At 37.1% G+C, this 23,233-nt stretch overlaps 2 protein-coding genes across 8 annotated transcripts; both read right to left on the bottom strand.

The window, feature by feature from the left end:
* Positions 1-31: 31 nt before the first annotated feature.
* Positions 32-9,313, bottom strand: LOC107795810 (proline--tRNA ligase, cytoplasmic-like). Of its 6 annotated transcripts, none has more exons than XM_016618514.2 (14): positions 9,173-9,307; positions 7,924-8,063; positions 6,586-6,662; positions 6,396-6,481; positions 5,461-5,553; positions 5,171-5,287; positions 4,511-4,698; positions 4,165-4,252; positions 2,588-2,710; positions 2,349-2,501; positions 1,972-2,256; positions 1,596-1,814; positions 446-539; positions 32-274 (listed from the first exon to the last, which is right to left on the bottom strand). In XM_016618514.2, exons 3-14 carry the CDS (start codon positions 6,605-6,607, stop codon positions 210-212), a joined length of 1,533 nt encoding a protein of 510 aa, XP_016474000.1. In that variant the 5' UTR covers positions 6,608-6,662; positions 7,924-8,063; positions 9,173-9,307; the 3' UTR covers positions 32-209. The 6 variants fall into 6 exon arrangements, with proteins under 6 accessions (XP_016474000.1, XP_016474002.1, XP_016474001.1 ...); XM_016618516.2 differs by having other exon boundaries at positions 6,601-6,662; XM_016618515.2 differs by lacking the exon at positions 7,924-8,063 and having other exon boundaries at positions 6,601-6,662; positions 9,173-9,313.
* LOC107795811 (proline--tRNA ligase, cytoplasmic) lies at positions 9,173-17,312 on the bottom strand. 2 transcript variants are annotated; one of them, XM_016618521.2, is made up of 13 exons: positions 17,019-17,312; positions 16,104-16,181; positions 15,915-16,000; positions 15,002-15,094; positions 14,688-14,804; positions 14,031-14,218; positions 13,702-13,768; positions 12,164-12,286; positions 11,909-12,061; positions 11,529-11,813; positions 11,144-11,362; positions 10,242-10,335; positions 9,173-9,315 (listed from the first exon to the last, which is right to left on the bottom strand). In XM_016618521.2, exons 2-13 carry the CDS (start codon positions 16,123-16,125, stop codon positions 9,311-9,313), a joined length of 1,452 nt encoding a protein of 483 aa, XP_016474007.1. In that variant the 5' UTR covers positions 16,126-16,181; positions 17,019-17,312; the 3' UTR covers positions 9,173-9,310. The 2 variants fall into 2 exon arrangements, with proteins under 2 accessions (XP_016474007.1, XP_016474005.1); XM_016618519.2 differs by lacking the exon at positions 9,173-9,315 and adding an exon at positions 9,816-10,065.
* Positions 17,313-23,233: the final 5,921 nt, after the last annotated feature.

Genomic DNA, 23,233 nt, shown 5'->3' with positions numbered 1-23,233 from the left:
CATAAGTTAGAAAAAAGACGAGGGGCAAATATTTAAGAGCATCTTATAAAATTCAATATAAGATCGGAAAAAGGGGGAAACAAAAGACAAAGTGAATTATCCAGCACAAAACATGTTAAGAAAGAAACTATGGTTACAACTAGCAATTCGGAATACAATTTCTAAATCGCCCGAACTCAGAAAAATGGAATAGAGATCAATATGAATCATCAATAGCTGCGGCCCCAGTATGTCCATTTCTTAGCAGGTTTACCCGAGGCAAAGCACAATGTACCTACGACGTAGCAGGAGAAAATGATAATATCAGATTATGGTAAAATTCAATTTTCAATAAGCAGTACCACCAAAACAGCAGTAAAATTAACAAGTCTACGATTGGCAACGCTTATTTTAACTTCGCTGTGTTTTAGGCAATAGTTATACATACTGCAAGGATAAATAGTACCTTCAGGCAGCTCAGGCTGGTCAAATGGAGAACAAAGAGTCTTCGCTGCACCCATTTCCCCTTTTGTCCGTGCCTTCACATCTTTCTCGACATCCTATTAGAAAGTATCAGAGTTCATGTGAAACATATGCAAACAGGAAATGATGATCTAGCTGGGAATAAATTGATCACCTCAATATAAGGAATCTGTATTAGGAATAACAAACTCACTAAGCAAATTAATGTTATTATTACAAGAAAGAGAGAGAGAGCCTGCACTCACCATGAAACAAAGTGCTATAGAAAGATTTGTTAGTTTAAGTTCGTTCTCAGTTTCATCATCTTTGGGCTGGGAAAAGCAGGCGGCATTTGTAACAGTGTAGCCAAAATAGTCTATTCACCAGCTCAGGGAAAACACTAACTGCAACTAGGACACAATCTTTTCCTGTTTCATAAAAGTGAGCACATGATTTGTCCAACCGGACAAACCAGACATAGGAGCATCCATGCTTCATTTCTGGATGATGGAAGTGAGTTTCTTAAGATGGTTAAGGTGTGCCTAGTTAGAGCTTAATGAGTTTTAAACCCCTTCACACAAAAGAGAAGAATATATGACCATCTGCATAAGGAAAACTAGTGATCAGATTCACTTGAGCCTTGGGGTTTGCTCCCTTTCAAGGTCTCAAGTTCGAAACCCACAGGATGCAAACAATTTCTGAGGGCCATCGGACTGGGTAAAACCTGAATTAACCGTGGTGCACTTGCGGGAAACTCCTTGCCGAGGGCCTATGCACCCCCGGGATTAGTCGGGACTCAAAGAGACTCGGACACCCGGTGCAAAATATAAAAAAAAAAAGGAAAACTAGTGATCAGATCTGACAAATAAAGCATTGGTTCTGAGTCTGTTTATTACCATATCTCTTAGACAGGGACCATGAATCTCAAGTTATTTCTAGATTTAATTTGATATAATCAGTAGATATTGAGTAGCTAATTGACCATGATCGCAATCCATTGAATTTGTAGATAAACTAAATCAACCCTGCCAATATGTGGCATTTCAAGATCAAACTTGCCTGATGCAGAGACTGACTCCGTGAAATTCCCTCTATTTTCCCAGCCCAACATTAAAAAATTCATCTCATATGCAACAAGTTTGATAGAACTTTACCTCCTCATCACACCAAGGAGCCAAGATCAATTTCTTTTGGCTTACTGCTTCAGCAAATTCATCCCAGGTCTTTACAACCTGAACACAAGCATCCCGCTTTTGTTTTGCGACATCAAATAGATTTTGTTGGATAGAGGCAAGCACATCGTTTACTTGTTCGACTAAATTTGCCACAGTAATATCAGTTTTGGCTCCATTGTCACGTCGAACAGCTCGTACCTGAGAAAGTTATTTCAGAGTTTTGGATCAAAAAACATAAAACAGATACCACACTTTATTTGAATGCTTTCAGAAAACAAACAATTAACACCATAGCACACAACATTTCTACTTTTCATGAACAACTGAATCAGTAGAGAGTAACTATAATTCGTACCTGATTATTTGCAAGATCTTTTGGTCCTATTTCAATCCTAAGAGGAACCCCCTTCATTTCCCAGTGAGAATATTTCCAGCCAGGTGAGTAGTTGTCTCTGTAATCTGCCTCAGCACGAATACCTGATTCGTTCAAGTTTTTGACAGTGGCAGCACAGGCGTCAAAGATCCCTTGATTATTAGCATCCTTGTATAGCACGGGAATAACAATTACTTGTGTTGCTGCAACTTTAGGAGGTAAGACCAGGCCTTTATCATCTCCATGAACCATGATCATCACACCAATCTGTCACAGTACCAGATAAAAGAAGGGTGAGTTAGATTGACATCTGAATTACCAACTGCACAATACAGAGTTTCTCAATGGGGAATATCCACCGTTCTGGTTGTAAAGCCCCAGGAATTCTGCCAGACCATAGCCTTCTCTCCCTTCTCGTTTTCAAAATTTATCTCAAACATTGTTGCAAAATTCTGGCCCAAACAATGTGAAGTCGCACCTTGGATACCACGGCCAGTATTAGGGATAAAAGCCTAGCAAACAAAACCGTGAACAATGTAAAAGAATGGAGATAAGAACAATTTCACCAGCAGTAAAAAGACTGCCAAATAATGTCTACCTCTACTGTAGTCGTATAGAGTCCACCAGCAAACTTCTCAAGCTCGCTTTTCTTTCCCTTACTCACTGGAACAGCTAAGAAGTCTTCATATATACGTCTATACAACTCCAAGATTTCAAGAACCTGAAAAAATCGACAGAACATGTATTTATTAATAAGTAGTAAAGATAGAAGCTGACACATCAAATTCTTAATTCTTGTCTAGGATAAATCAGGGCACCTCAGTATCAAGCAACTAGTTCTCTCAAAAGACGGGTAATACTAATGAATTTGCTTTTGATTAGACAAATATTGACAAGATTAAAAGACAATCACCGCATACAGAAGATGCACAAGTCAGAGATTAGAATTGTCTGTCTGCCATGAAGCAAAGCCTAAAACAGCCCAGATTTTGACAGAAAGTGGGACAATTACAAACACATGAAAATGGCTTATTTGCATTTTGTAATATTCGTCCCTGATTTTACGATGATGATTCGTATACATAGCGACAAATTCCCATAGTACAATTTAAGTTAAATCTGTTTTCTCCAGATCTTGTCTGCTCATATTTCCCTTTTGGATTATCCCAAAATAGCCTTCTCAAAAAGTTAAAACTTTAAGGGGGTCCACTCTTCCCTCCAGCACAATTGTTCCTCCAATTTAAACCTGAATGAGAAGGGTAATATATAACCCACATTTGAAATTTAACAGAGCAAAATTTTTACATCCTGGCTTCAGCATCACTATCCATCTTCCTTCGAAGACAGGTTAGCAGGCACTGACATCATCCCATGTCAAGACAGCTTAGCAGGCTGGTCCATGTAACTCGAAATAATTGTTCACAAAAATAGGATTTGCTTGTCCTATAAAGTAAAGTGGTATCATGGTGCCGCCTTGAGCTTAAACAAAACTATAGTTCTCCTACTTCTCTGCACCATCCCAAACAGAATAATCAAATACCAGGTTTTAATGAATAATATTAACTGGAAAGGATAGCTTATTCAGCACTTCCAAACATGATACAATCATAAGCCTCATGGCCTGATGCAAACAGCTCCAGAAAGCTTAATTTTGCATCATATAGCAAATGCAAGCATAGGGCAAAGGACGGGGTAGGCATAAAAAGAAAAAGAATTTTATAAATTACTAAATTTCAGTTAACATCCAATATTTCAAGCTATATACTACCCAATGTTGTTTGAAGCACGCACTTCGTCGCTTAAAGCGAGGCGCATGTTCACCGCTTTTCAGGCGAAGCGAGCGGTTTTCACAACATTGGACTTGATACACATTGATATGTAATATAATTTATATTTAATAGAGAAATACCTGCTTATATTTATTTATAATTATAAATAAAGCTTCATTTGTTAAATATTTATTTTTGTTGAGTTATTGTTTATTTAGTTATTTTATTTATCTTTGCATTGCTTATTTTAGTTTAATTTTAAAATTGCGCTTCACTGAAGTGAAGCGCGCGCTTCGCTTCGAGCTTCGCGCTTTGGGTGAGGCGAGCCCTCGTCGCTTTTTTGCGCTTCGTGCTCTCCAAAACACTGATACTACCTGTATAGAATTTTTAATGATCAATTGCATACTGTAACATATAACCGAAATACATCTGCATCTGCCTCCTCCTTAGTTGCAAAAGCAGTGTGTCCTTCTTGCCAAAGAAACTCACGGCTCCTGAGTAAGGAACACAGGCAAGGAGTGTTACACACAGCTTGATGATCTCAAATGAATAGAAGGTTGATGTTTATAACGAATAAGCTAAATATACATGCGGAGCAGGTAGAAGAAAGGAGATAACAATTAGGTCCATCCTCCCCAGAAAGATGAACGTAGGATTTGATTAGCTTAAACAAGTTGCAAAACAAAGTTGCAGATAGAGCACATCAACTTTCTGATGTGAGACAGGTAAAAGAATTAACTCAAAAAGCAAACCTGATGAAGGGGGTTGGGTTGCTAAACTCCCACCGCACAACGTTGCACCACTGGTTAAGTCTCAAGGGCAAGTCACGGTGTCCCCTTATCCACTTAGAGAAATAAGGATACATCACTGTTTCACTTGTTGGTCGAATCGCAATGGGGACTTCCAGATCAGATTCTCCAGATTTTGTAACCCAAGCAACCTAAAGAATGATGACAACCGGTTATAGAGCATAGTAGATGAACAAATGCTATACAGTTTTAGATTGCTTAAGAGGATGCTACAAACTGAAGACCATGATAGAAGTTACCGTTATTGAAATTAACAATACAACTGAACAAAGTATCTTACATCTAGGAATCATACATCACCCAAATATGTGGTAACTTTCTATACTATATGATGCCTTTGAAGGAAATTTAAGAGAGTAGAAAGTGGGAAGTCCTTTTCACATTTTACTATTATCCCTTGAAGAAAGAAGAATAAAAGCAGCAGCAACAGCTTATATACATATTTTGGAAGATAAAATCCAGTTTCACAAATCAAGGTGTCATAAAACGAAAAGACAGAAAATGGAAAGGAAACAAAGAGGTGTAAAAAAAAACACAAAGCCTTCCCAGTGCTTCACAGAGTGAAAAAATAACTCGAGTTTGCCAACAAGAGCCTCACCTCACCTCAGGAGCAAATCCTTCTATGTGGTCCTTTTCCTTTTGTAGAACACCAGGGGACACAAAAAGAGGGAAGTAGGAGTTCTTTATCTTCATCTTCTTAATTTCAGCATCAAAAAAGGCCTGGAAACAGAATTAAGAATGCATTGTAAATGTAATGAAGAAAGGGGTGAAAAATTGTCAGTCATGTAGATAACATCTCCTTTTCAAAAGAATTGTCAACTTAGCTGACATAAAAAAGAATTCAATCCTGAATAAGGCCCACACAAAACAATCAGTTTGAGGGACATACTTACTTGCAATATCTCCCAGATGGACATTGCCCATGGCCGTAAGATATAGCAGCCAGAAATATCATAGTACTCAATCATTTCACCACTAACAACCACCTACAATTATTAGTCAAGGAGGAGTAAAAATCATGATATGTGATAAAAAGGAACTTGTAAATGCAATATGACAGGAAGTACATAAAAAGAGCAGGAATCTTAAGAAATGCATCACACAAGTAAGCAGATATATACCAAAGTCAATTGTTGTTGAAAACGTACATGACATTGAGCTATTCACTTATAGTACTTGTCTGATAGAGTGCATTAAACTTACTAACAAACTGGAGATACAGGCAGGTTTAAAACACCAGTAAGGGAAGAAGGTTGGTAACAAAAGGGAAGCTTTCTTTTTCGGTTATGTTTGCACATGAATGATCTACTTGCCGCCAGGGACATTGATTCTATGAAATAATAGAACAGCTTATAGAGGTCTTTGCCAAGGAATTTCAGGTTGGCCTATGTTATCCAAAGATTCTTTTGATGCATATTAGGGATCAAGGAAAATCAATTCCGGCTCTGTTGAAAGTTAATAAAGACAAAAGACTTGCACCGCCAAAACAATACAGGAACAAAGAAGATGGAGAAATGTGCAGAAAATGGACTAGAAATAAAAAGAGATGAGTAGAAACTAATCTTGCCCTGCCCAACATGGCGCCAAGAAATCCTCAATTAGGTACCTCCATGTCATGCACTAACTAGTTTTGTAATGCCAAGTGAAAGACATTAAATAAATAAGCTTTTGGGGAAGAGGGGGGGGATGTAACTTTAGAAAAATTGGATTGCTTGAAGCATCTGGAAGCTCATATTCCAACTCTTTTTTTTCACAAAGCAAAATAACCTCAGAAGCACCCATGAATATCACATTTAGCATCTCTAATAGTTGAACATTCCAATCTTACCTCAGAATACCACTCCCCAAAGTTCTCATCTTTCTTGGAAGAGAGACCAAGACCTGTCTCTTTCTTGACTTCTTTCTTTTTTCCCTCTAAACAAAAGGCAAGACGAAAATATTACAAAGTGCAGACTGAAAACTTTGAAGAGTGAGAACAGGAAATTTGCATAAGCAGTCAACTAATGAGAATTACATACTATTTGAATCTTTACCAGCCATGGAAGCAAACACCTCAAACAAAAGCTAAATATGTTCCCTCCCAATAGCCAGGGTACTGTTTAACAGCAAAACAAGGCCAACAATTAATCAAGTTCAACAACGATCAGCTTGCGCAAGCAGCCAATTATCATCTATTTTCTTTTTCTTCTTAATTTCATTGATCAATCAATTCAAGAATACGAAAGTTTTGCACCCTTTTTTCCTATGATAGATGCATCAAGATTTTCATCCGGATCTGCTTTCCATCAATTTTAACACTATCAAATTTCTGAATTACTCAATTACAATAGAACTCGCATACACATATGAAAAACAGAAGCTACTAGCTGCAATAATCTAAATTGTAATAATGCCCGAAAAGTAGTTTCAAGAAGGTGCTACTTCATCAGGTTTCTCCCGTTTGGCCATAGACTTTGGCTTCATTTTTTCAAAAAACAATTGAAAACATTGTTTGTTTATGAAATATGATAATGTTTTGGGAAAAAAAAATCAAAAATTTTCAAGTTCCTAAATTCTAGTTTAGAGCAGTTTTTGGGTGAAAATTTTCTTTCCACTCACAAAACTTCAACTTTTCTTCAAAATAAAATGCATGACCAAACACAACTTCAACTTTCAAAAATTATTTTTCAACAACTACAAAAACTCTTTTTTCAAGTTTCAATCAGATTTATGTCTAGCTTAAACTTTTGCCCATCTAAAACAGGTACGAGACTTACAAAAATCATGACAAGAACGAAAAATATGCACTTTGGTATACCAGTGTTTAAAAAAGCGCCCGCTTCCTCGCTTTAAGCGAGAAGCGAGGCGAAGCGTGAAGGGCAGCGCTTCAGCAAGGTGAAGCGACTCAGGTCAGTAAAAGCGACCGCTTCTCTGTAAAAAGCGAGAAGCGGGGAAAGCGAAGCGAAGTCGAAGAAGCGTCCGCTTCTCTGTTTTAAAATACCCAACCCTATTTTATTAAAAACGAGTTTTTGGATTAAACACTGGTCTGGACTTCTTCAACAACAGCGACTAGGGTTCTTCTTCTTCTTCTTCAACTTCAAGTTCAAGACTTCAAGACTTCAACAGGTATGTTCTGAACTTCTGATTTTCATTCTCCTTCTTCTTCTTCTTCTTCTTCTTTTACTTTTTCTTTTTCTTTCTAAATGCTAGCAAATTTTTTTCAGAAAATTACTGCCCAATTTTTTCAGTTTTTAACAGAGAATTCCTCTAATTTTTTATATCCTTTATTCTTAGTTCTTATTGCCTTTCTTATGTGTTATGTAGTTGTTCTTTTAATGGCGCCAAAAGAAGATAGGAAAGACCCGGCTTGGGCTTACTCTGAAAGTGTTTGCGAGACCAACAAGATGGCAATTAGATGTCTTTTTTGTGACAAGATTTCAAATGGGGGAATCTATCGTCAAAAAGTGCCTCTTGTCCTAAAGTTCCGTCGCATGTGAAGGAAGATTTGAAAGCATTCCTTCAAAAAAAAAAAAAGAGTTAAAGACTCAAATGATTCACGAACAAGAACTGCATAATCTTGATGACGATGATGAAACAGAAGAAGAAGTTGAAGAAGATGACAAGCAATATAATAATGATAGCGGAATACAAGAATTTGACAATCTTGTAGAAGAATAGGATGCTCATTTTGTGCTTTAATTGATGCTACTATTTAATTTTTACATTGAAGTATTGAACATTTGCTTACAATTACATGTGTTGTCTATGCAGTATTTATTTTAAAATTTTTTTAAAATTCCGCTTCACTTCAAAAAAGCGAGCGCTTCGCTTCTCGCTTCTCGCTTTAAGCGAAATGGGGGTTGTCGCTTTTTCTCGCTTCACGCTCTTCACAACACTGTGGTATACTCAATAAGAATAGCTATAATGGGACATAAAATAAGGCCTAATATAATGTAACACAACACCCATTAACATCAAATTGAAATAAGTTAAACGGAAAAGGGTCATATTTGCTCCTGTACTCTTTAAAAAGGTTATATTTGTACTTCGTTATACTTTTTAGATATATTTATCCTTATCGTTATACTTTAAGATCATATTTGCTCTTGTACTCTTAAAAAGGATTATATTTGCCCTTCATTATACTTTTTTGACATATTTATCCTTACAATTATACTTAGGATCATATTTGTCCCTCATCCGTTAGATCGCCATGTCCCACCTTTGTTTTCCTACATGGCGCCTATGTGAATTTCTTTTTCTTCCAATTTAAATATGATCACACCCAATTTAAATATGGTCAACACTTACCTCACTAACTGTGGTGACCTAGTTAGTGTGTCTTATTTAAATTGGGTGGGCAGGTTAAATTATCTTAAATAGGTGAACATATTTAAATTGAAAGAAAAAGAAATCCACGTAGGCGCCATGTAGTAAAACAAAGGTGGGTCATGGCGATCTAACGGAGGAGGGACAAATATGATCCTAAAGCATAATTGTAAAAATAAATATGTCAACAAAGTATAACGAAGGCAAATATAACCGTACCATTTTTAAAAAGTACCAGGTACAAATATGACCCTTTTTAATCGAAAAAAGAGATAGGGGCAACAATTTTAGACTGACCTTGGCTACAAAGAGAGGCGAAAACGACGTCGAAAAGAGGAGAGTTTGAGGATGATGAAGCGGCGCAGCAGTGGAAGCCCGAAGGAGAAGGAAAGTGTCAACGCAAGGAAAGAGTATGGGAAAACGACACGCTGCTCTTTATCCTGTTTGAATTGTGAGTAAATTCAGATTCACCCCTCTATTGGAATTACACAATGAATTCACCCTACCAGAGGGTAAACATGTTGATAAGCGTTATTTTCCTTTTAATTTGCTCCAAAATACTTTTTCATATTTTAAAATCTTTGAAGTCTAATATTTTTTAGATTTCCTTTTGCATCGTTATATAGGAGTAGTAGTTATTGATCTATAGTTTTAATTTTTATGCGTTGCCGATGCAAATATATTTTACAAGTGCAGTTCAGCATTCAGATTATTGTAAGAAAATTACTTACTTTATTTACCAGGTTACTAATCTTCTGGATGCACAAGATTAAAGGCTTTCTGGCCGTATTCTAATTATCTTTATTTTCTTTAGAAATATAAGAAGCATTGCAGCAATGAGAATGAACGAACCTTGAATACTACGGTGATAAGATAGCCATTTGGTGTATACTATTTTTGAAAGTAAATCATAAGTTACAAGAAAGACAAAGGGCAAATATTTAGGAGCATCTCTTTGATTTGTGAACTATAAATTTCAATTTAAGATTGGAAAAAGGGGGAAACAAAAGACAGAGTGAATTATCCAGCACAAAACATGGATGCAATTAGCAATTCTGGAATACAATTTCTAAATCGCCCGAACTCAGAAAAATGTAATAGAGATCAATATGAAATTATGAATCATCAATAGCTGCGGCCCCAGTATGTCCATTTCTTAGCAGGTTTACCAGAGGCAAAGCACAATGTACCTATGACGTAGCAGGAGAAAATGATAATATTAGATTATGGCAGTAAAATTCAATTTTCAATTAATAGTACCACCAAAACAGCAGTAAAACTGACAAGTCTACAAGTATACATTGGCAACGCTTAACTTCGCTGCGTTTTAGGCAATAGTTATACATACTGCAAGGATAAATAGTACCTTCAGGCAGCTCAGGCTGGTCAAATGGAGAACAAAGAGTCTTCGCTGCACCCATTTCCCCTTTTGTGCGTGCCTTCACATCTTTCTCGACATCCTATTAGAAAGTATCAGAGTTCATGTGAAACGAATGCGAACAAGAAATGATGAACTAGCTGGAAACACCTCAATTTCAGATGAATGTGCATCAGGAATAACAAACTCACTATGCAAATTAATATTATTATCATAAGAGAAGGATAAGCTGCACTCACCAGAAACAAAGTGCTATGGAAGGATTTCTTAGTTTAAGTTCGTTCCCATTTTCATTATCTTTTGGCTGGGAAAAGGAGGTGGCATTTTTAGCAGTGTAGCCAAAATAGTCTATTCACCAGGGAAAACATTAACTACAACTGATACAATCTTTCCCTGCTTCGTAAAAGTGAACGCATGATTTGTCCAAACCGGACAAACCAGACATAGGAGCATCCATACTTCATTTCTGGATGATGGAAGCGAGTTTCTTTAAGATGGTTAAGGTGTGACTCTAGTTAGAGCTTAGTGAGTTTTAAACCCCTTCACGTAAAAGAGAAGAATATGTGACCATCTGCATAAGGAACACTTGTTTGTTATCAGATCTGACCAATGCATTAGTTCTGAGTCCGTCTATTACCATATCTTTTAGAAGGGTTCATGAATCTCAAGTGAATTCTAGATTTAATTTGATATAATCAGTAGATATTGAGTGCTAATTGACCATGATCGCAATCCATTGAATTTCAAGATTGACTAAATCAACCCTGCCAATATGCAGATTTCAAGATCAAACTTGCCTGATGTCTGACTCTGTGAAACTCCCTCTGTTATCGCGGCCCAACACATTGAAGAGGAAAATAAAAAATTCATCTCATTTGATAGGATTTTACCTCCTCATCACACCAAGGAGCCAAGATCAACTTCTTTTGGCTTAGTGCTTCAGCAAATTCATCCCAGGTCTTTACAACCTGAACACAAGCATCTCGCTTTTGTTTTGCAACATCAAACAGATTTTGTTGGATAGAGGCGAGCACATCTTTTACTTGTTCGACTAAATTTGCCACAGGAATATCTGTTTTCGCTCCGTTGTCACGCCGAACAGCTCGTACCTGGGAAAGTTATTTCAGAGTTTTGGATCGAAAAACTATTAAATTAAAAAACAGCATGTTATTTGGCTGCTCTCAGAAAACAAACAATTAACACCATAGAACACAACATTTCTACTTTTTGTTTTCATGAACAACGGACTCAGTAGGGAGTAACTATAATTGGTACCTGATTATTGGCAAGATCTTTTGGTCCTATTTCAATCCTAAGAGGAACCCCCTTCATTTCCCAGTGAGAATATTTCCAGCCAGGTGAGTAGTTGTCTCTGTAGTCTGCCTCAGCACGAATACCTGATTCGTTCAAGTTTTTGACAGTGGCAGCACAGGCATCAAAGATCCCTAGAGTATTAGCGTCCTTGTATGGCACAGGAATAACAATTACTTGTGTCGCTGCAACTTTAGGAGGTAAGACCAGGCCTTTATCATCTCCATGAACCATGATCATCACACCAATCTGTCACAGTACCATAGAAAAGAAGGGAGAATTAGTCTGAAATCTGAGCTATTAACTGCACAATACAGAGTTGCTCAATGGCATGGAATACCCACCGTTCTGGTAGTATAGGCCCAGGAATTCTGCCAGACCATAGCCTTCTCTCCCTTCTCGTTTTCAAAATTTATCTCAAACATTTTTGCAAAATTCTGACCTAAACAGTGTGAAGTTGCACCTTGGATACCACGGCCGGTATTAGGGATAAAAGCCTAGCAAAAAGCCATGAACCATGTTAAAGACTGACAGATAAGAACAAGTTCACCAGCAGTAAAAGGAACTGCTAATGTCTCTGACAGAAGTGTCTTTGGTACCTCTACTGTAGTCGTATAGAGTCCACCAGCAAACTTTTCAAGCTCGCTTTTCTTTCCCTTACTCACTGGAACAGCTAAGAATTCTTCATATATACGTCTATACAACTCCAAGATTTCAAGAACCTGAAAAAATCGTTAGAAATCAGTATTTATTAAAGAGTAGTAAAGATAGAAGCTGACACATCAATTCTTGATTCTTTTCTAGGATAAATCAAGGCACCTCAGTTTCGAGCAACTAGTTCTCTCAAAAGCCCTTTAACACTATGAAGTTTGCTTAGCAAGAATTTGACGAGATTATAAGAAATCACAGCACGCAAAGGATGCATAAGTCAGAGACAACAACTAAGACTTTTCACTGATGCTGGGAGCACGATAGGTGAAAACAATCTCCAACTACTTTTCAATTGCTGTAGTAGCTTTCTAGCAACACCAAATTTCAAAGTTATGCCATGCTTAATAAGGAGAACGATCCAGGAAGCTAAAGAACCGTACAACTATGCACCAACAAAAATGCATCTTTCTCTAGTGGTTGAACTCACATTTCCAAAGTTTCAGCCATGACAAGGCCAGCAGTCAAAATTCACACATGCCCAATTTTGGCCATGAAACAAAGCCTATAACAGCCCAAATTTTGAGAGACAGAGGAGCCATACAGATACATGAAAATGGGCTTATTTGCATGTTGTGATATTCATACCTAATTCTACAATGATAATTTGTATACACTACACATGGGAACAAATTTCCATATCACACATAAGGTAAATCTGTTTTCTCCACAACTTGTCTGCTCACATTTCCCTTTTTGGATTATTCCAACATAGCGTCCATCTTCTCAAAAAGTTAAAAGGGTCCACTCTTCATTGTTCCTCCAATTCAAACCTGAATGAAAAGGGTAATGTATAACCCTCATTTGAAACTGAAGCAAAAGCAAAAAGTTTACATCCTTGCTTTGGCATCATTATCTTCTTCATTTCAAGACAGGTTAGCAGGCACCAACGTCATCTCATGTCAAGACAGGTTAGCAGACATCATCTCATGTAAAGACCGGTTAGCAGGGTGGTCCATGTAACTCGGATTAATTGTTCACTAAAATTTGATTTGCTTGTGCTCGAAGTAAAGTATCTCGTGGTGCTGCCTTGAGCTTAAAAAAACTATAGTTCTCATACTTCTGCGCACCATCCCAAAGAGAATATGCAAATACCAAGTTTTAATGATTAGCATTAACTGGAAAGAACAGATGAAACCTCATACCACAATATATCCAAACATGATACAACCATAAGCCTCATGGTTGATGCAAACAGCTCCAGAAAGCTTAGTTTTGCATAAATGCATCATAAAGCAAGCATAGGACAAAGGACAGAGTAGGAATAAACAGAAAAAAATTTACAATTACTAAATTTCAGTTAACATCCACTGCTTTCAAGCTGTGTACTACTCTGTATAGCCATTTTAATGAAGCTTAAGAAACGGTTCAGTTTTTTTCTGAAAATGATAAACGACTCAATTGCACACTCTAATATATAACCAAATACCTCTGCATCTGCCTCCTCCTTAGTTGCAAAAGCAGTGTGTCCTTCTTGCCAAAGAAACTCACGACTCCTGAGTAAGGAACACGTGCAAAAATTGTTATACACGGCTTGAAGATCTCAAAAGAATGAATAGATGGTTGATGTTAATAACGTATAAGAAATACATGAGGAGCAGTAAAAGAAAGGAGATAACAATTAGGTCCATCCTCCCAGAAAGATACAATGTTGGATTCTTTTTTAGCTTAAACAAGATGCAAAACAAATGTTTGCAGTCAGAGCTCATCAACTTTCTGATGAGAGACAGGTGAAAAACATAAACTCAAAAAGTGAACCTGATAAAGGGGGTTGGGTTGCTAAACTCCCATCGCACAACGTTGCACCACTGGTTAAGTCTCAAGGGCAAGTCACGATGTCCCCTTATCCACTTAGAGAAATACGGATACATCACTGTTTCACTTGTTGGCCGAATCGCAATGGGCACTTCCAGATCAGACTCTCCAGATTTTGTAACCCAAGCAACCTGTAGAATGATGACAATTGGTTATAACGCATGGTTACTGAACAAATGCTATACAGTTTTAGATTGCTTAAGAGGATCCTACTAACTGAAGAACATGACTGAAGTTTCTGTAATTGAAACTAACAACGCGACTGAAGGAAGTATCTTACATCTAGGAATCATATATCGCACAAATTTGTGATAACTTTCTCAACTATTTGATGGGTTTGAAGGAGATTTAAAAGAATATAAAATGGAAAATCCCTTCACTTTTTACTATTATCCCTTGAAGAAAGAAGAATAGGAGCAGCAGGGACAACTTATATACATATTTGGAAGATATAATCCAGATTCACAAATCAAGGTGTCATAAAACAGAAGGACAGAAAATGGAAAGGAAACACAGAGTATAAAAAAAACACTAAAAGCCTTCCCAGTGCTTCACAGACTGGAAGAACACAAGAGTTTGCCAACAAGAGCCAAGCCTCACCTCAGGAGCAAATCCTTCTATGTGGTCCTTTTCCTTTTGTAGAACACCAGGGGACACAAAAAGAGGGAAGTAGGAGTTCTTTATCTTCATCTTCTTAATTTCAGCATCAAAAAAGGCCTGGAAACAGAATTGTGGATGCATTGTAAATATAATGAAAAAAGGGGTAAAAAATGATCCAAAATGTCCAAAATAAGACGCCAGTCATGTAGATAACATCTCCTTTTCAAAAGAATTGTCAACATAGTTGACATAAAAAAAGAATTCAATCCTGAATAAGGCCCACACCAAACAATCATTTTGAGGGACAAACTTACTTGCAATATCTCCCAGATGGACATGGCCCAAGGCCGTAAGATATAACAGCCCGAAATGTCATAGTACTCAATCATTTCACCACTAACAACCACCTACAGTTATTAGTCAAGGAGAATCAAAATCATGATATGTGATAAAAAGGAACTTGCAAATGCAATAAGACAGGAAGTACATAGAAAGAGCAGGAATCTTAATAAATGCATCATACAAGTAAGCAGACAAATAACAAAGTCAATGGCCGTTGAAGACATACATGGCATTGAGCTATTCACTTATAGTACTTGTCTGATAGAGTGCATTAAACTTACTAACAAACTGGAGATACATGCAGGTTAAAACATCAGTAAGGAGAAGAAGATTGGTAACAAAAGGGAAGCTTTCTTTTTCAGTTACGTTTGCACATGAATGATCCACTTGCCGCGGACATATATATCTATGGAATAATAGAACGTATTATAGAAGTCTTTGCCAAGGAATTTCAGGTTGCCCTACATTATCCAAAGATCCTTTCATGCATGTTAAGAATCAAGAAAATCAATTCCGGCTTTGTTGAAAGTGAATAAAGAAGAATTGCAACCCAAAAAAATATAGGAAGAAGAAGATGGAGAAATGTGCGGAAATGGACAAGAAATAAAAGAAATGAGTAGATAGTAATCTCGCCCTGCCCAACATGGCACCATGAGATCCCCTATTAGGTACCTCCATGTCATGCACTAACTAGTTTTATGATGCCAAGCGAAAGACATTAAATAAAATAAAGGGGGACAATGTATTTTTAAAGAAAGAAATAGATTGCTAAAAGCAACTAGAACCCCATGCTGAAACTCTTCTTTTGCACAAAGCAAAATGACCTCAGAAGAACCCATGATTATCACATCTAACATCTCTAATAGTTGAATATCCCAAGCTTACCTCAGAATACCACTCCCCGAAGTTCTCATCTTTCTTGGAAGAGAGACCAAGACCTGTCTCTTTCTTGACTTCTTTCTTTTTTCCCTCTAAACAACGGAAAACACGGATATATTATACAAAGTGCAGACTGAAAAATTGAAGAGTCAGAAAATTTACGTTAAGAGCAATCAACTAGTGAGAATTACTTACTATTTGAATCTTTACCAGCCATGGCAGCAAACACCTCAAACGACAGCTAAGAATGTTCCCTCCCAATTGCCGGGGGTACTGTTTAACAGCAAAACAAGGGCAACAACTGATCAAGTTCAACAAATATCAGCTTCTGAAAGGGGTTAATTATCATTTATTTTCTTTTTCTTCTTAATTTGACGGATCAATCAATTTAAAAATATGAAGGTTTTGCACCCTTTTTTCCTCCGATAGATGCATCAAAATTTTCATCCAGATCTGCCTTCCAACTATTTCAACACTATCAGTTACTGAACTACTCAGTTACATTTCGCATACACATATGAGAAAACATGAGTTGCTAGCTGCAATAATCTGCACCTAAGGGTGAGGCCTAGTGGTCAATGAAGTGGGTTGAGAATCATGAGATCTCAGGTTCAAATCCTAGCGGAGGCAAAAACACTAGGTGATTTCTTCCAATCTGTCCAAACCTTGGTAGACAGAGTTACCTGGTACCTATTGCTGGTGGGAGGTAGCAATAATGCCGTGGAATTAGTTGAGATGCGCGATAAAAAAATAATCTGAATTATCATAAAATCCGAAAATTAGTTTCAAGAAGATACTGCATCAAAATGTTTAAACCTTCGCCCATTTAAACAGGTATGAGACTGACAAAATCATGACAAGAATGAAAGATATGCAATTTGGTATACTCAATAAGAACAGCTATATAACCGTGCATCACGCATCATGGGACATATAATAAGGCTTCATATAATGTAACACAACACCCATTAACATGAAACTGAAAAAAAAAAACTTTAAATCTAATATAATGCATCCATAACAGAGAAAAAAGAAATTGAAAAAAAAAATAATAAAGAAGTTCCGGTATTAGCAATTGCAAAAGGATATGGTCAACAATTTTAGACTGACCTTGGCAACAAAGAGAGGCGAAAACGACGCCGGACTGGGGAGGGTTTGAGGATGATGAAGCGGCGCAGCAGTGGAAGGAGAAGGAAAGTGTCAACGCTAGGAAAGAGTATGGGAAAACGACACGCTGCTCTTTATCCTGTTTGACTTGTGAGTAGAATTCAGATTCACCACTCTATTGAAATTACAAAACGAATTCACTCTACCAGACAGTAAACATGTTACATTTTCCTCTTTTTGTTTTCTGCTACTGTTCTATTTTATATAAGCATTATTTCCTCCCCCTTGTTTTTCTCCAAGCATTCTCCTTTAAATCCTTTTTAATATTTTAAGAATTTTGAAGTTAAATTTTTTTACTTTATCTTTAATAACATATTTTTTCAATATTAATAACATAAGTATTTTTATAACACACTCTTTGATAGGAAGGCGTGGAGTTCGAGAATTAGGTTTAAGGTTAGTAGATAGTCGAGTGTGTGACTCTTCCCTACCAGTATTATTAGTAGTAGTTCGTTGAGTATTCGGTTATTGATAATCTCTAATACTACATATTTTTTATTATCTTGTTATTGATATTGCTTGTTCTTTTACTATCTTGTTGTTATTACTGCTTGTTTTCTCATTATCTTGTTGTTGTTATGGTTGGTTGTTACTGCTTTCTTTTTTCTTTCTTTGAGCCGGGAGTTTATCAAAAACAGTGTCTCTACGCTCAAGGTAGGGGTAAGGTCTGTGTACACGCTACCTCCCCATACTCCACTCGTGAAATTATACTAGATTTGTTATTATTGTTATTGTTATTATATTTTTATAATACAAAAATATTAAGCATATTTAATACTATAAATTCATGGATACTTTTTATACGATCAAAAATCTTTTTTTTCTTAAACTTCATATCATGATAAACATCTCGGGAATCACATGAACAAAAGAATCTAAGTGTCTTTTCCATGGAAAGTCATTAAGAGAAGACAAAGGACACATTTTCTATTATACTTAGTGACTTTTTATGATACTTCAAATAAAATTGACTTATTTTTTTGTTACAAAAAATAATTTAATAGCTTTGATATTGTATTAGTAAAAAAATAAATATTACACGTGGAATTATATGAGGATGACATGGCAAGATACGTGGATCACTAAAAAGATGACAACTGGAGTATCATATTAAAATATTCACAATTTACAACAAGTACGAGCAAATCACTCACGAGACGAAAGGGTTCGGTTGCTCGAGCCTAAATTACTCATTAAAGAGAAACAGGCAGGATGAATCAAGACAGTAAAGAGGGAAGATTCATGAACCTCTAATTAATGTGGAAGAAGAATCGGAACCGTTACAGAATTTTCATAAACAGTTACGGTTGCCAATTATAACGTTTTATTAATGTCATTAATGCTCATAATGATTCGGTCATAAAAGGGAAGAAACGTTATATTTGTAAATTCCTATATAAGGGGAGGAAATTTCACTTGTAAAGACATACTCTGATTATTATCAGAATATAACTACTTTCTTGTACTTTCAATTGATTATTTTGTCATTTCTTGTTCTAATTTCCTTTCTTATTTCTCAGAGAATATTGAATTTCTTGATTATCAGTAACTCGAGTACTTTTAAAAATAGGCTTTGACTGAGAATCAAATTCTTTGATTAAACAAATTGGTTCTGTTACCGGGAATCTGATAATCTTCTCTTACTTTTCAAATCACTCTCTCTCAACTGAATCATGTCGAATGTCAATGACAACAACCAGCAGGTGGAAGGAACTCCAGTTCCATCTCCTCAGGGAACCCCACGCAATTCAAGAGAAGCATCACCAAAAAGATCCACTACTCATAACAATGACCAACATGGAAATGAACAAATTGTCGAGCAGGATGCTGTGAAGCAGTTAATTATTGAGTACGTGAATGATGCTCTCCAGGCTTTCGTTAGGGGACTACCAGCTGTGCCACCCACACCTCCACCAAACAATACTGCAACTGTGGAACTTCCATGGTCAGGGTTGGTTAATTGTGTAAGCGGAGGAACTCCCAACAAGTCACGTGATGGGAGACCAGGTACGCCTAATAATTCTGATTTACAAACTTTAACACTAACCTTGCAGAAACAGGTGAAAGAACAAAACGACCATATTGAACAAATACCCGGCGTACCACCTGTGATCAAAGGAGTTGATTTCAACAAATATTCACAACAACCATGAAAACCAAGCACAGCTCTATTACCAATTCCCAAAAAAATCAAAATGCCTGACATCCCAAAATACGATGGAACAACCGATCCATGTGACCACGTCACTGCATTCACCACGGGAGTAAAAGGCAATGATTTAACCAAGCAGGAGATTGAATCTGTGCTGATCAAAAAATTTGGGGAAACACTTACTAAAGGAGCGTTAACATGGTACTCTCTTTTACCTGAAAATTATATCGACTCTTTTGCTGAGCTTGCAGATCTATTTATAAAAGCACACTCAGGTGCACAAAAAGTTAAAAAGAGAATGGAGGATATATTCAAAGTAAAGCAAGGAGATACAGAATTGCTTCGTGAATTCGTAGACAGATTCCAATGTGAAAGAATGTTGCTACCAAGAGTATCCGATAATTGGGCAGCCATGGCATTTGCAAGCAATTTAAACGAAAAAAGTCCAAAAGCTACGATGAGGCTTAAAGAGAGCCTACGAGAATTCCCTGCCATGACATGAAATGATGTCTATAATAGGTACAGTACCAAATTACGAATCGAAGAAGATATCGTAGCTCAGTCAAGGGTTGAAGAAAAAACAGGTTCGAGGCGGTCGGAATCTGAGAAGAGGTCCGGTAAGAATAGGTACGAGCCTTATATGGGACCTTCGGGGAGAGAAGCTCGTTCCAAATTCAAAAACGTGTGGGCTGATCACAGGTTCGCAAATAGAGATTCAGGTTCGTCATTGTCGAGATTCAGCAAAGATCGAGGTGAACGCAATAGAGATGCTAATACAAACGCAAGGATTGGGGACTACAATTTAAACGTAAGTACCTCCGAGTTGGTCGTTGTTTTAAGAAGCATGGGGGATAAGGTACGATGGCCTAAAGAGATGAGATCAAATCCAAATAGAAGAAACCCAGACTTTTGGTGCGAGTTCCATAATGACCATGGCCATAGAACATCAGACTGCAGATTATTACAAGGTGAGGTGGAACATTTATTGAAGCAGGGCTATCTGACGGAATTATTCAGCGAGAAAGGCAAACAAGCTTACATGAAAAATAGGCAAGAGCCCCCAAAACCTCTATCTCCAAAGAGAACAGTAAATGTGATAAACGGCGGAGAAGAAGTCAACAGCGTAACCTATACAGCTGCGAGAAAAACAACAAAGTTTACAATAACTCACGGGAAGCGAACTCGCCAAACTCTGGAAGACGGCAACATAACCTTTGATGATGCAGATGCCGATGGATTAATGATTCCTCACAATGATGCACTTGTAATATCTTTACTTATACATGATACTAATGTAAAATGAGTTTTGATTGACCCAGGTAGCTCCGTGAACATCATTCTATTACGAGTGGTGAACGAAATGCTGATGGGCGATCGTGTAGTTCCAAATGCACGTTCCTTATCTGGGTTTGATAACTCAACCGTTATTACAAAGGGCGAGATTGAACTAAGCACATACGCAGAAGGGGTCATCAAAGAAATAAAATTTCAAGTGATAGACATGGATATGGCCTATAATGTGATTCTTGGGAAGCCGTGGATTCATGATATGGATGTTGTGCCATCCACATTACATCAGGTTATCAAATTCCCTTCAAAATGGGGAATTCAACAAATTCGAGGAGATCAACAAACTTCAAGGAGCATCAATTCGGTGATGCAGCCAAGTAAAAAAGATACGAGTGCAAGTCAAAATGATGCGGGTGTAAGTGATAAAGATGCGGTAAATCAAATTTCAATAGAAACTGTATCAAAACAAACAGACGTGGACTCCAGACCAGATGTAATTCAAGAGCCAGTGGAGAACGAAAACATTAAAACAACGATTGAGGAGCTTGAAGCTGTTCCACTTTTCGAACAATGGCCAGATCGAAGAATTCATATCGGAGCAAGGTTAAACCCAGAAAGGAGAGGTAAGTTAATTGAATATTTAAAAGCTAACGCGGATTGTTTTGTATGGTCCTATTCAGATATGACAGGTATACCTCCAAAGGTGATGGCTCATAAATTAAATGAAGATCCATCATTCATACCTGTCAAATAAAAGAAGAGGAATAAAGGATCATTCAAAAATCAAGTGATCGATGAAGAAGTACAGAAACTCTTAAAGATTGGTTCAATACGCGAGGTAAAATATCCTAATTGGTTAGCTAATACTGTGGTAGTTCTGAAAAAGAACGGTAAACTGAGAGTTTGTATAGATTACACTGACTTAAATAAATCATGCTCGAAGGATTCATTCCATTTACCACATATAGATCAACTGATTGATGCTACCACGGGCCACAAATTATTAAGCTTTCTAGATGCGTATTCTGGATATAATCAAATAAAAATAGACCCCTTAGACGAAGAAAAAACTTCATTTATTACAAACATGGGGACTTATTGTTACAAAGTCATGCCTTTTGGCTTGAAAAATGCTGGAGCCACGTATCAGAGGTTGGCGACCAAGATGTTCCAAGAACACCTGGGGAAGACGATGGAAGTGTACATTGACGATATGTTGGTCAAATCTACACAAGCGGAAGATCATTTTCAAGATCTTTCAACTACCTTCGAGATCCTCCGCAGATATAATATGAAACTGAACCCAGAAAAGTGCGCTTTTGGCGTAGCTTCAAGTAAGTTTCTAGGCTTTCTCGTATCTAATAGAGGAATTGAAGTAAATCCTGCATAGATTAAAGCTATTGAAGAAATACCTGATATACTCACAAGCAAAAAAGAGGTACAAAGATTGACAGGTAGGATTGCAACTCTGGGAAGATTCATTTCAAGATCTTCAGAGAAAAGCTTTAAATTTTTTTCAGTATTAAAGAAGCAAAATCAGTTTGAATGGACTGAGGAATGCCGACAAACCCTCAAAGATTTGAAGGCATACTTAACAAATCCTCCCCTACTGTCTAAACCAAGGGATGGAGAAAGACTATTTGTATATCTTGCAGTTGCAGAAGTAGCTGTAAATGCAGTTTTAGTAAGGGAGGACAAAGGTAAACAATCTCTTATTTATTATGGTAGTAAATCTTTATTAGATGCTGAAACTAGATATCCTCATCTAGAGAAACTAGCTTTAGCATTAGTCATGGCAGCTAGGAAATTGAGACCATATTTTTAATGCCATCCTATCTCCGTAGTAATTGCATATCCATCAAGGAATATTTTACATAAACAAGAATTGTCAGGAAGACTAGCCAAGTGGGCAATAGAACTAAGTGAATATGACATTATTTATCAACCTAGAACAGTAATAAAATCTCAAGTTTTAGCAGATTTCGTCGCTGATTTTAATACAAAAATAATTTCAGGAGTAGAAAAGGAGTTACAAATTTTTACTAGAGCTAATCCATGTACGTGGAATTTATTTATTGATGGCTCTTCAAATGTCAAAGGAGCCAGTTTGGGTATTGTCTTAATCCCACCCTCAGGTGAAAGTATAAGACAAGCAATTAAATGTTACCTTATTACTAACAATGAAGCAGAGTATGAAGCTGTAATTGCAGGTTTGGAACTAGCACGAGAACTCTCTATAGAGCAAATCATGATTAAAAGTGACTCTCAACTGGTAGTCAATCAGATGCAGGGGACTTACACTGCTAGAGAGCCACGAATACAACAATACTTGGAAAAGGCACGAGAACTGGTCAGGCAATTCCAATCATGGAAGATCGTGCAAATACCAGGGAAGAAAATGCAGAAGTAGACGTGTTGGCTAACCTTGCTTCAGTTGCAGAAGTAACGAGTGAAGAAAATGCTATTGTAATACATTTATTTCATTCAGCACTTGACCAGGATAAACATGAGATAAGCTTTAACAATTTAACCTGGGACTGGAGAAACGAAATTGTTAATTTTTTGCAGTACGGGATCGTACCTGAAGGCAAGAAAGAATCTCAAGTGCTTCGACGAAAAGCTGCTCGTTACTGCCTAATTCGAGATAATTTATATCGAAAAATGGTTGGCGGTTCTTTAGCAAGGTGTCTTGGACCCTATCAAATGGAGTACGTGA

Source organism: Nicotiana tabacum, chromosome 22 (assembly GCF_000715075.1).
Source record: "Nicotiana tabacum cultivar K326 chromosome 22, ASM71507v2, whole genome shotgun sequence".
NCBI classification, from domain to species: domain Eukaryota; kingdom Viridiplantae; phylum Streptophyta; class Magnoliopsida; order Solanales; family Solanaceae; genus Nicotiana; species Nicotiana tabacum.
The sequence above is the reverse complement of the archived record's forward strand: the minus strand, read 5'-3'. Positions and strand labels throughout refer to the sequence as shown.